Source organism: Podarcis cretensis, assembly GCF_951804945.1.
Source record: "Podarcis cretensis genome assembly, chromosome: 6".
Lineage (NCBI taxonomy): Eukaryota > Metazoa > Chordata > Lepidosauria > Squamata > Lacertidae > Podarcis > Podarcis cretensis.
Genome location: NC_137175.1, coordinates 78,949,627 through 78,962,604, shown reverse-complemented (window position 1 = coordinate 78,962,604; position 12,978 = coordinate 78,949,627). Strand labels below are relative to the sequence as shown.

General features: G+C 46.5%; 1 protein-coding gene across 1 annotated transcript in view; it reads left to right on the top strand.

Moving 5' to 3' along the window:
* The window catches only part of DPH5 (diphthamide biosynthesis 5), a 30,903-nt gene extending 18,601 nt beyond the window's left edge, over positions 1–12,302 (top strand). The window contains exons 6-8 of the mRNA XM_079981769.1: positions 6,579–6,618; positions 9,197–9,300; positions 11,823–12,302. Of these exons, the coding sequence (XP_079837895.1) occupies positions 6,579–6,618; positions 9,197–9,300; positions 11,823–12,034 (356 nt within the window). The 3' untranslated portion in view covers positions 12,035–12,302. The remainder of the gene's footprint in view (positions 1–6,578; positions 6,619–9,196; positions 9,301–11,822) is intronic.
* Positions 12,303–12,978: the final 676 nt, after the last annotated feature.

Here is a 12,978-nt window from a genome sequence, read left to right as displayed (position 1 = left end):
CTACTCTTAAAAGCAGGAGAGCTTGATCAGTAGAAACAGGAGGCGATCTGACAGTCTCTGCACTGGGGCAGGATTTATTTTAATCATACAGAGCTTTTCAGACTAAATCCAGCCTTGCATGAAACCTTCCAGTGTGCGAGAGAGGGAGAGATTATACAGATGCATTCAATCACATAAGGAATTTTGATCAGGATGGAAATCAGACTGATGCAATTTGCAAGCAATTAGATCATTCCGTGCTGTTTAGATATTGAGGTTGATCGGGGAGAATTGAGTTTCTTCCGACTGGCAGGATCCTTGATTGCAGCCTGAACGGAACTGTTCTCCCAGTGCTAAAGCAGGTTTTCTACGAGTTTACAGGACACTCCAGACACTTTACGGGTCATAACTGTTTACTGGGGTTCCTACAAGCATAGACCGCCCCTGTGGCTTCCACTGCTCTCCTTGATTACAAGCCAGGATTCCCAAAACCTCCCAAGTCAAAAGGCGATTTCCCATGTGCACACCGGAAAGAGCTGCATTTTGCCAGCATATAGGTAAAGGTAAAGGCAACTCTGACCATTAGGTCCAGTCGCGGACGACTCTGGGGTTGCGGCGCTCATCTCACTCTATAGGCCGAGGGAGCCAGCGTTTGTCTGCAGACACTTTTTCCTGGTCATGTGGCCAGCATGACTAAGCCGCTTCTGGCGAACCAGAGCAGCGCACGGAAATGCAGTTTACCTTCCCGCCAGAGTGGTACCTATTTATCTACTTGCACTTTGACGTGCTTTCGAACTGCTAGGTTGGCAGGAGCAGGGACTGAACAACAGGAGCTCACCCCGTCACGGGGATTTGAACCGCTGACCTTCTGATCAGCAAGCTCTAGGCTATGTGGTTTAGACCACAGCGCCACCCGCATATAATATACACAGCGCCAGCATATAGTAAGTTTATAAATCAAGTCAGAACATGCATGCAGAAGTTTCATACATTCCTGGAATTGGCATCTGGAAGCTGTCTGTACATCAGGACTTGATTGTAAATCTTCTCTAACTGTTGAAATGTATGAAAACCTATAGGTGGGGATTTTGGAATGCATTTTAGAGAGAAGTGGATTTAATAGGTGTTAAATGCTCCCAGCCACCAGTGTGAAATGTCATCATGGCCTCACCATACACCTTAATCTGTACATTTTGCATTTCATTGATCCTTTCTCTCCCCTCCATTCTTTATGAACTGCATGAAGGAAGGGTTGACAAGCAAGCATTATTGTGGTTTTTTTTTTTTTTTAATTACCTGCTGACTTTTTCAAATAAATGATGCAAAAAATCTTACAACATCTTACAAGTTTGGGCTTCTTCTGCTCCTTTCTTCCTGTTCCTGCATTTCTTTGTCTTCAACAATTCTGCACTGTCAAGTGACTGGTTATTGAAGGAGGCATTCCAGCCGTTGGTTTAAATATTAAAATGTACTTAATTGAGGAGCTGGTGGAAAGTGTGTTTGCTGGATACAGATTAAATCAAAACTTCAACTGACTGAATGAAATGAAATTGCCACTGTGTATAAATGGCAGGAGAAAGATTATGATGCTAGCTCACTTCCCATAGAGAGAGGGTAGGAGGAAAGGTCTATTGATATTGGCATTCATAGCATTTAATTGTGAGTATGCGCATAGAAAGCGCCATGGTGTTCAGCCATTGGTGGTGGTGAGAACATGTCAGAGAAAGCCATGGATCAACAAGATCCTAACTAAGTTGTGGACGATATATCAATACTTTGTCTCTTACCAGTATGGACTCCAGACCGAGACAAAGGTTTCATATTTTGTCACTCTGTAATATATCAAGAATGCACTGCCCAGCTCACCTCGCAGACCCGGCAGGCAGGAAACAGCACTCTGCTGCAAAGCAAAGCCTTTACTGCAAAGTAAATGGCCATTTCCTGCCTGCCGATCTGCAAGGCATAAGCTCCTGTCACCTCTCAGCTGGCATTGCAGAGTAAAGAGGCAGCTGGAGAAATCCCTTTAGCGCACAGCGCTTGCAGGATCAAGAACTAGGCTTGGGAAGTCAGATTCCCCTCAAGATGTGGACGCTCTTGCGTTCAACCGTGCATGCTGAGGCAACTAGAGTGGGGCAATTGTGCACATACAATTATAGAAAGTACTAAGAAACTTCCATAAAGAAGAATTGATGCTTTTGAATTATGGTGCTGGAGGAGACTCTTGAGAGTCCCATGGACTGCAAGAAGATCAAATCTATCCATTCTGAAGAAAATCAGCCCTGAGTGCTCATTGGAAGGACAGATCCTGAAGCTGAGGCTCCAATACTTTGGCCACCTCAGGAGAAGAGAAGACTCCCTGGAAAAGACCCTGATGTTGGGAAAGATGGAGGGCACAAGGAGAAGGGGACAAAAGAGGACGAGATGGTTGGATAGTGTTCTCAAAGCTACCAGCATGAGTCTGACCAAACTGCAGGAGGCAGTGGAAGACAGGAGTGCCTGGCGTGCTCTGGTCCATGGGGTCACGAAGAGTCAGACACGACTAAACAACAACAACTAACAAACTTCAGCAGCAGAATAAGAGATTTGGCCGGAAGAAAATGCTTTGGCTGTAGCTTCTATCTATAAAGTAGTGCTAAGTAACTGTCCTCTCAGTGCAAGGATTTCTGCTTGTGCCATGGGGCTTCACCTCTTCTCCCCACCCCTACGTGCCTCCTAAATCCATCCTATGCATTTTCCCAGTCTCAGGAGCATATTTGGGAAGAAAGGAAAGTCCCACTGCACAAGCAGAAAGCCTTGAGCTGACAGGACTACGGAGTTGGATACCCATTAATTTGCAATGGGTCTGCACTGACTATGGCTTAGTTACATGTCACACCCTGACTGTTAGCATTTACAATTTGGCTGCTGCTTCTTTTAAGCATCGCCTTTGTCTTGAATTTTGTTGGGACTTGCATGCCTTCTCCTGCGTATTGCTTATGTTCTGTTCTTGTTTGTGTACAACTTGAAGGTTTGCATTGGGCAAAAGCTGTAAAATGAAGCCGAAATTACAGGTAGGAGAATCGATACTGCAAAAGCTAGGAAACGCATTGGGTTGTATCAAGCCAAGTCATACTTGGCATAAGCCCATTGAAATCAATGGACATGAACCATAGCCTTTGCAACTCATCAGAAGAAAAGGCAATGATAGAAATAGTGACAAAAATCTGCCGCACAATGTTTCAAAGCCCTGACAAAAATTAGATTTGTTATTTGAGATGGTTTACCGAGATCTGAATACTTCTAAGCTTAGGGAACTTTATGGAACGACAAGAGGCACAGCTGCATATTTAAATATACCGTATTTTTCGCCCCATAGGACGCACTTTTTACCCTCCAAAAATGAAAGGGAAATGTGTGTGCATCCTATGGGGCGAATGCAGGAGGCAGGCAGGCGGGAAAAGCTCCCAAAAGCCTCACACAAGCTCCGCGCGGCTTGTGTCCCTTCATCAGTCCCTTCTCCCTCCTCTAGAAAAGCCCACAGGAGCCGTGTGCTCCTTAAAGGGTGCGCGGCTCCTGTGGGCTTTTGCGGGAGGTGGGGGTATTGCCATAGCCGCACGCAGCCTCTCCCAGCTGGAGAGGTGATGCGCGGCTTTGGAAGCAGCCTCTTTAGCCGCGCGCCATCTCTCCAGCCCGGAGAGTGTGCGGGGGGTTAAGGAATAGCCCCACGACCCTCTCCTTCGCAGGAGAGGTGACGCGCGGCTTTGGAAGCAGCCTCTTTAGCCGCGCACCATCTCTCCAGCCCGGAGAGTGTGCGTGGGGCTAAGGAATAGGTCCGCGACCCGCGACACTCTCCCAGCTGGAGAGGTGACATGCAGCTAGGGCAGCTGCCTCTTCTCTTCCTCCTCCAGCTTCGCTTGAAGGGCGTTGCGCAGTTCTCCCTCTCCGAGCAGCGCCTCTCCTTCTCAGGAGAGGTGTTGCGCAGAGAGGGAGAACTGCGCAGTGCCCCTTCAGCCACACGCCTGCCTGGAAGCTGGAGGAGGAACAGAAGGGTCTTCCTCTGCATCGCAAAGCCTGGGGCGAGCTGAGCTCAGCGCGCCCCAGGCTACGAGCTTCGTGCAGCTCTCCACAAGCCGTGGGAGCCCGGCGCAACTTCGCGCCGGGCTCCCACGGCTTGCGGAGAGCTGCCTCTTCTGGGGGCTGGGGTAGGGGGAAGCACCGTGCCTGGGGGGGGGAATAATTTCCCCTCCTTTATTTTCCCCCCAAAAAACTAGGTGCGTCCTATAGGGTGAAAAATACGGTACAAGAGAATGAGTTAGCGCTCAACAAAATGAAATGAGCTCATCTTACCAAAATCTGCAATCCACCTAATTCAATAGGAAAAGGTGACTAATGTGGTTGAAGGCTTGCCATGAGTCTTTTTGGGTTATTTGATTGGAGACAGGAAGGCACAACTAATTGGGCTTGCATGTCCAGGCCCCTGGGTTTCTGCCCATAGCTCATTCATGCCGCTCTAACTTAATAGACGATCAGTTTCAAAAAGTTTCATCTCCTCAGTGAAGCACGATACAAAACATAGTTTTCCACTTACAAGACAGCGAGAGGAAACGCCTTCATTGATCTCGTCCGTTCTAACCCCAAATATGCTCATGTAGCAGTAAGTCTGCCCTAAAAAATCAACAGAGCTTGTTTCTTGGCCTCAATCACAGTTTTAACTTCCTACAGCTGATGTGTATTTAAGAGAGTTCAATTAAAGGATGCTGTGTCACTTTCCACAAGAAGAAAAACCATTGCAATGAATTATGCACAATAGAATAGTGTCTTAAACATAGTCTTATACAGTGGTACCTCGGGTTACATATGCTTCAGGTTACATACGCTTCAGGTTACAGACTCTGCTAACCCAGAAATAGTACCTCAGGTTAAGAACTTAGCTTCAGGATGAGAACAGAAATCGTGCTCCGGTGGCGCGGCAGCAGCGGGAGGCCCCATTAGCTAAAGTGGTGCTTCAGGTTAAGAACAGTTTCAGGTTAAGAACAGACCTCCGGAACGAATTAAGTACTTAACGCGAGGTACCACTGTAGTCTTATATGTTAATAGTGAACTCATTCTGTGGGTACCTAACACCAGCACCTGCCTTACACTGCATGGCAACAGTGGCTCATCTAGCTGAGCCACACTGACTGGCTGGAGGGTTTCAGGCAGCAGTTCCCTGCCAACTTGTCCTGGAGATGCCAAAGATTGACCCTGGGAGATTTCTCATGCAAGATGGATGCTGTACCACTGAGCTGCAGACTTCCCCATGCGTCTCCAAATTAGGACCATCCAAGGATACCAGCCAAGCTAGATGAGGAACAATTAAGAGGCTTGGAGCTGCTCAGGATTTGCAGAACTACACAGAGCCTTTGGTGGAAAGAGAGAAACCTAAAAGCAGCCCTGGAATGATGGCTGACTGAGTGTCACAGAGGAAAATGTAATGATGACTGGCTGGCACAGTCAACATGACTGCTCCTCACGGTAACGATTTGTTGCAGGTCCCACTTAGAAAGGATGGGTAGTGTCTTTCGATCAAGTAAAACTCAGAGCAGACCCAGCAAACTTGCGGGACTTAAATGAGACATCACTAAGTTAGTTCCAAAGGTTTCAGCAGGTCTGCCGTGAGCGTGGCTTGGTCAGATTTCAACCATATACCAGACGTTGGGTTGTAAGACTATACTGTCAGTTTGCATTTCTTAGTGCAAGAAAGTATTGATCTGATGTGTAGAGATCTTTCCTCTTCTAATTACTAATTCAAGAGGGTTCTGGAAGCTTCTCTGTGTGAAAGAAACAGGCAGAAGGTTCGTGATGTTTGGGTTATTCCTTCAGAGAAGCTGAGCACAGCTAGCTTAAACTGGTTCCGTTATCTCTTTCTGTCAAGGTCATGCTGACTGTAATAAGAGGCCAGAAGGAACCTGGGTTTCACTTTTTCTTTCTATCTCTCCTTCTGGTGTAGTTTTCTGTGCAGTGGTACCTTGGGTTACGAACTTAATTCGTTCCAGAGGTCTGTTCGTAACCCGAAACCGTTCTTAACCTGAGGTGCACTTTCGCTAATGGGGCCCCCTGCTGCCACCACGCCACCGGCACACGATTTCCATTCTCATCCTGGGGCAAAGTTCACAACCCGAGGTACTACTCCTGGGTTAGCGGAGTTTGTAACCCAAAGTGTTTGTAACCTGAGGTACCACTGTATGCTTAGTGTTAAGGTTTAGACTTATTTTAAGTTACTGTAAGTTTAAGTCTGCTGCAACTGGATTTCTTATGGATGTATTAGATTTGTGACCATTATGCTCATTTGTCTTCAGTAGCAGTAAAGCTCTGCTGGATGAAATACAGTTGCCTCTGGTCTATTTTCTGGGAATCCTGCAACGTGTTTAAGTTGTTACTCTGCTAACTATGCATTGGAATCTACCCTGGATCAATATTGAGTAGAATTTCATGTATACATGCCAAGGGTGTGCATGAAAGAGAGATATCTTTCTTATATAAAACACAGCACAATAAAAAAAGTTCTCCGTCTTAATGCTTGTGAAAGTAATACACAGGCAATCGACTTGAAGTGTATGTCCCGTTTTGTTTCCCTGCAGACATTAAAGTCAAGGAACAGTCGCTGGAGAATCTCATGAAGTAAGTTGTTTCTTCAAAAGTGTGTGGTCTGCAACTGATAATTCACAGCTTAGTGCTGGCATGTAAGTGAAACGCATACTAAAACCATGGTATAGAGATTCTCTCTATGTTTCAGTTAAACGCATGGTTGGGTGAGGGGGAGGGAGCCAGTAGTCCTCAAACTGTTACTGGACTCCCACTCCCATCAGCAGCAACCCAGCATGGCTAATGGGCCCCAACCCTTGAGTTAAAAGGACCGATCAGCTGCCGTACTAATCACATTTTAGGCCATCCAGCTTGCTCTCTTAACTAAGAATTGGAGTTGGTTTAGGAATCCTGCTTAAACGGTGGACATGAATGGTGAACACGGGTGCCAAAATATCTCTGTAGACTTAAGGAGGAAGTGCCCTCTCCTGGTACCCAGTTTGGTTTTGTCTGCAGTCCGTCCCACAGTGTCGCAGGAAGTGCTTGAGGCAGCACTGGGATAGGTGAAGGCAGGAACCGGCGTCTGAAAGATGCAAAGCAACTCTTCGCGCTAGCACTGCCTGTCAATATAGATAACGCTTAGAGGGATCAGCGGTCTGAGTCAGTGTAAGCAGCTTCCGATGTTTCTGTTGCAGGATGGGGCTCATGTGGCAAAGCAGCGGTGATGGTTGTCTTGGTGTCTTTTAGCGTCTAATGAATAATTTTTTAAGATGGGGCGAAGCTCATGGTTTAATAAGTCTGTTCAGTTTCTCAGGTTCCAGTAATAAGTGCCCAGAGTTAGATTAGCTAGCTGTGACCCCTAGTAATTTCATCTGTGGTACAGTGGCACCTTGGTTCTTGAACAAAATCCATTCCAGAACCCCGTTTGGCTTCCGAAATGTTCGAAAACTGAGGCACAGATTCCCATTGGTTGCAAGAGCTTTTTGCACTCAGCGGAAGCCGCATCGAATGTTTGGGTTCTGGAAAACATTCAAAAACCAGAACACTTACTTCCGGGGTTTTGGCGTTTGGAAGTCGAAACGTACGATAACAGAGGCGTTCAGGAACCAAAGTTTGATTAGTTTCATTTTTCTCCTGATCGTTCAGTATTTCTAATCTAGGAGAGATCAGTCGAGTCAGCTTCCTTCTTCCTCTCCACTGGAACTATTGATCACCTCCAGACACGTCCTCACTTTGGTCTGATTCACATCCACGGAGTCCGACAATCTCTGGTGGAAATTTACCTTGGAACTTCTTCATAAGCTTTGCTCTTGCCAACTCCAGGGCTGGCAAACTTTGCAGAAAACAACCCTTTGAGAGCTGGCTTTGGGGTCTATAATTATGTAACTGTATAATGGTAGAAAAACACAGGCTTCCCTTCCAATTTGGCACGGATAGCATGCTCTTTGATGTATCTCGGCAGTTACAGTAGATTAGCAGGGGTCTCAAAATATACGTGACTTGTGATTGTGCCGAGGAGTCAGCACGACATGTGGCACCTCTCAGATGCGGAGAGCATTTTCAGTTTACTCATGTAGGCTCTAATTCCTAGCTTGAAAGCTTCAAAACAGCCAAGCAGTGGCTCTGATTCACAGCACACGCACAGAGGAGACTTTCATCAACACCAACTTAATTGTTGGTAGACACTTCTTCTGCAAGCTGGCAGTTCTGGGATGCTGACGCCACACAAAAAAGCCTGCTAGTAGTGTCTGCTGTTCCCGTGGCCGTAACATACACCTGGATTCGGTTGTTTAAAAACTTGGAAGTGTTTGCTTTATGTCTCCAGCTGATCAGAGGACAGTGCGTATAACACCCGCCTGCTTCTCACCAGCGACTGCCCATAGACCTCCTTTTCGCGGTGTATTCCTTGCCAAAAACATGATGGATGAGACAAAACATGCACAGGCTTCTAGCGAGGGTCTAAACTAAATGAGCCTCTACCCTCGTACCTACGGGACTGCCTCTCCTGGTATGTCCCATGGAGAGCCTCAAGGTCCATAAATAGCAACACCCTCGTGGTCCCGGGCCCTAAGGAAGTTAGATTAGCTTCAACCAGAGCCAGGGCCTTTTCAACACTGGCTCCGGCCTGGTGGAACGCTCTGCCTCATGAGACCAGGGCCCTGCAGGATCTGATTTCTTTCCGCATGGCCTGTAAGACAGAGTTGTTCCACCTGGCCTTTGGCTTGGAGCCAATTTGATTCCCTCCCCCTCTTTCTTTTTTCTTTTTCCTTTCTCCTCCTGTGATGAGGCTGCATTTTAATATTTTAATGTTTCAATATTTTAATGTTGTATTTTAATCTTGTTTTTAAGTTGTATTCATTCAACTTGTTTTTATTATTGCTTGTTAGCCTGAGCCCGGCCTTGGCTGGGGAGGGTGGGGTATAAATAAAAATTATTATCATTATTATTATTACATTTGAGAGCCATTTGGCTGCCAGCCCCTCTTAAGAGCTTCCAGAGAGTGAATGTGAGACCTTGGTTTGATGCGACAAAGAAAGTTTTATCTTGAAGCTTAACCATTTGGGGCAAGCCGTGTTGAATTCAGCTTGGCTTTACTGTACACGGACCCCTCTACTTGACTGGGGTACAGGGGGGACAGTTGCTGACCAGACTACTGTACCTTTCTTCCCATCAGGGGGAAGAAGATTTATGAGCCACCCAGGTATATGAGCGTGAACCAGGCAGCGGAGCAGCTTCTCGCTATTGTGCAAAACAGGCGGCTACAAGGCGAAGAACCAGGTAAGCACGTGAGCTCTGGCCGCTAGCATTTGGAAGCTGGCCCTCCCCTCTTTTGTCCAGACCGCTGCAGCATCAAATAACTCGCAATTTGTGATGGAGATGGGCCCTTTTGAAATTGGCAGGCTGGAAATTGCCTACAGAGGCCAAGCATTCGCTGTGGTTCATCAGCCACAGTGAAGTGAACTTCAAGCAGGACCGGAGGCAGAGGGCTGTAGCCACAAAACGTTGGCCTGCACACAAACCAGCCACAAACTCCACGAACCAGTTGGTTTTTTAAAAAAGAAATGCAAATCCCATATGAACATACTTTAGAGTGAATCATTTTGACCTTACTCTATTCTCTGTACGTGCTTTTGCTGGAACTACTAGCAGAAACAGCGGAGGCGCATTGATCCTGGGAAAGTGTGTCTTAATAGTCAACTTTCAACGGATCTAGGAGTTCTCGCTGGTTAATGAAATGCAGAGACTTTCCATAGGGCTGTAGGGTGTCGAATGGCCAAGTAGTGATTGGCTGGAAGCAATGACATAATGCTCTGCAAAGTCCGGCTAGCTCACATGCACGGCCTTTCTGAAACAAAACGGGAGGCACAATTAAGAGGCCAGAAAGGATATGAAAGAATTACCGGTAGCCGTTATCAGTGGAATTAGTCTTTTAGATTCTCAATGGAGTGGCCTCTCTAAACAAGCCCTGTTTGGAAGGAGGCAAGTCTAAAAAACTATGACACCCACAACTCAGAGCAATCCAATCAGTGGTGGACTTTGGGCTTTCACATTTCAGCAGCATCCTATGTGACGCCAAAATTTGGCGCACTAACAGACGCCTCTTGCCTTCCGTTCCAAGTCGTGTTTGCGGCGCCCTCTTGGCTCAGCGCCCAGTGCGGGTGATCTGGTCCAGCATCCCTAAATCCGCCTCTGATCCAATCAGGCTCCATGCAGGGATGCAGCAGAATTTAACAAAACCTGCAGGTACATCGCAGGCAGCTTACGTTGGGATGGGTGCTTTCGTCTTCCTACGTAACACATGCCACTTACCCTTCCTTGTGGGAAGTTTTGATGCCAGCAATACCTTCATATTAATCACAGTTTACCGTATTTTTCCATGTATAAGACGACCCCTATTTTGGGGGACTCCCGATTAAGAAAATGGGGGGGGGGTTTGCCAAAAATCGCTCACCCACCTGACCAACGCTGCCAATCGCACGCGTCACCAAAGCCAACAACTGTCTGTCTGCCCGCTCGCCGCCAGCAGCTGCCAATCGCCCACCCAATTGTCACAGCAGCAGCCAATCGACAACAGACCTTGCCGCTGCCACCAATCACCCACCGAATCGCCGCTGACAATCTCCTGCTCGCGGCTGCAACCAATCGCCCCGCCCCCCCCGCACTATCCGTGTATAAGATGGCCCCCAATTTTAAACATCATTTTATAATTTAAAAAATTGTCTTATACACGGAAAACTACGATACTTACTTCCAGGCTGAGGAAGCTGGCGTTTGCCCACAGATAGCTTTCCAGGTCCTGTGGCCAGCATGACTAAACCACTTCTGGCACACAAGACACCGTGACGAGTGCCAAAGGGCACAAAAATGCTGAGCTCAGTCACATAATAATAATAATAATAATAATAATAATAATAATAATAATAATAATTTATTTGTACCCCGCCCATCTGGCTGGGTTTCCCCAGCCACTCTGGGTGGCTTCCACAAAGACCAAAAATACACTAAGATGTCACACATTAAAATCTTCCCTGAACAGGGCTGCCTTAAGATGTCTTCTGAATGTCAGGTAGTTGTTTATCTCTTTGACATCTGATGGGAGGGCGTTCCACAGGGCGGGCACCACTACCAAGAAGGCCCTCTGCCTGGTTCCCTGTAACTTGGCCTCTCGCAGTGAGGGAACCGCCAGAAGGCCCTTGGCCCACGGCCCTCATACTAGCATCTTCCCCACACTGCAGCCCTGTCTAAGCTTCTCTTGCATATTCTCCATGGTTCTCCAAATGGTCTTGGACTCCAGAGCCATCATCCCTAAACATTGGCCATTGCTAGTTGGGGCAGATGGGATTTCTATTAAAACACCCAGAGGACCTCAGGTTTCCCAACCTGCTCTGGTCCTTTTGCTGATAAATCAAAGCAGTTACTAGGCCAGGAGGGCAGAATCAGTCTTTTCAGCTAGGTGGCCTTCACTTGATGACACTTTATGAATGACTACTTACCCCACTGGTTTATACCTGCAATTCAATACCTTGAGAATGAGAACTTGCTTCCTGGGCTTGACACTCCTCACATTTGCCACATCCTATCGCGAAGAACTTGAGCAATGTACACGTGTGGGTTGGTTTTTTTAGAGAAGTCTATATTAGTCTTCAGAGGACAGTGTCTTTTTTTTTAAGCAGCGTGTAACTTTTTTTAGAGAGAAAGCATCACTTCCTGCAGAAGTGTGCCAAGCGCACCAACCTCTTTCACTATGCTTCCGTAATATTCTTTGTTCTCTTTAACTCCCCCCCCCCTTTGTTTAACAGAAATTGCAGAAAACACCATCTGCGTAGGCTTAGCAAGAGTGGGCGCAGTGGATCAAAAGATTGCTTCCGGTACTCTACAGGAAATGACTACGGTGGCATTAGGCGATCCTCTACACTCTTTGATCATCACTGGAACTTTGCATCCGTTGGAACTAGACATGCTCAAGCTCTTTGCAGTTGACAAATCCATTTTTGAGCACGTGGCTGAATAAATACTTGTTTACGCACGTGCTTTGAGCTGAATCTGGTGTCACTAGTTAGCCATACATTTTGCAAGAGGGGGAAGCCCACCCTGGCTGCCCAAGTAGACTGCCGGAAAGTCCTGTTGCCAGTCCCTATGAAGACATCAAACTATTTACCAAGGAATACAACCCGCGGAACAATAATCAAGTCTGGTCGTTTGGCATGCTGCCTAAATTTGGTATGAAATGCATTTTTTTAAAAAAAGTTACCTACCAATAAAAAGCCAGTTCAGAATGAGACATGTAAAATATGCTTTTGTATATTACAGAACTGTTTCTGCACATCAGTATAAATAGTGTTGGTTGTTCTAGATACAGAGTCAGTCTTCCACTGAAAAATCCAGGCCCGTCTGTGCTATGGCTTCTCTCACAAAACGTGTGCTCTCTATACATTTTAATGGTCATTCTGATCAAAGCACCAATTTTTTACTTAGGCGCTAAAACCCTCAGTAGCCTTGGAACTGAACGATGCTGAAGCTTTGAGAAATGAAACGCATTGTTCGTTTTATCAGCTTACATATGTAACACATTAACAATGGCTTGCATCCAATGCTATCCATATAATGTAGCAATTCTTTTGACCATAGCAGTGCATTCTACGGATTCCATGGTGGTTTAGATTTTGACCTCGCCACAGCTGAGATAGACTAAGCTTGGATCCAGTGTTCCTCTTCTGCAAATCTTCCATTGGCCTTCATTCTTCCATTGCAGCAGAGATTTCTCTTGTCATTGAAAGGGAGGGGGGAGAGATAAAACTATTTTCATTAATCCTCTCTACAGACACTCAGGCAACCTTCCACACTGTTCTGAAGGGCCTCCCAAGTCTCCAGAACAGGTTTAAAGGGTAAGGGATTGCCTCTCCTTCCACAAGTGAGAGCTTCGGACGTCACAAGATTTGACTCCCAACTTCTGGT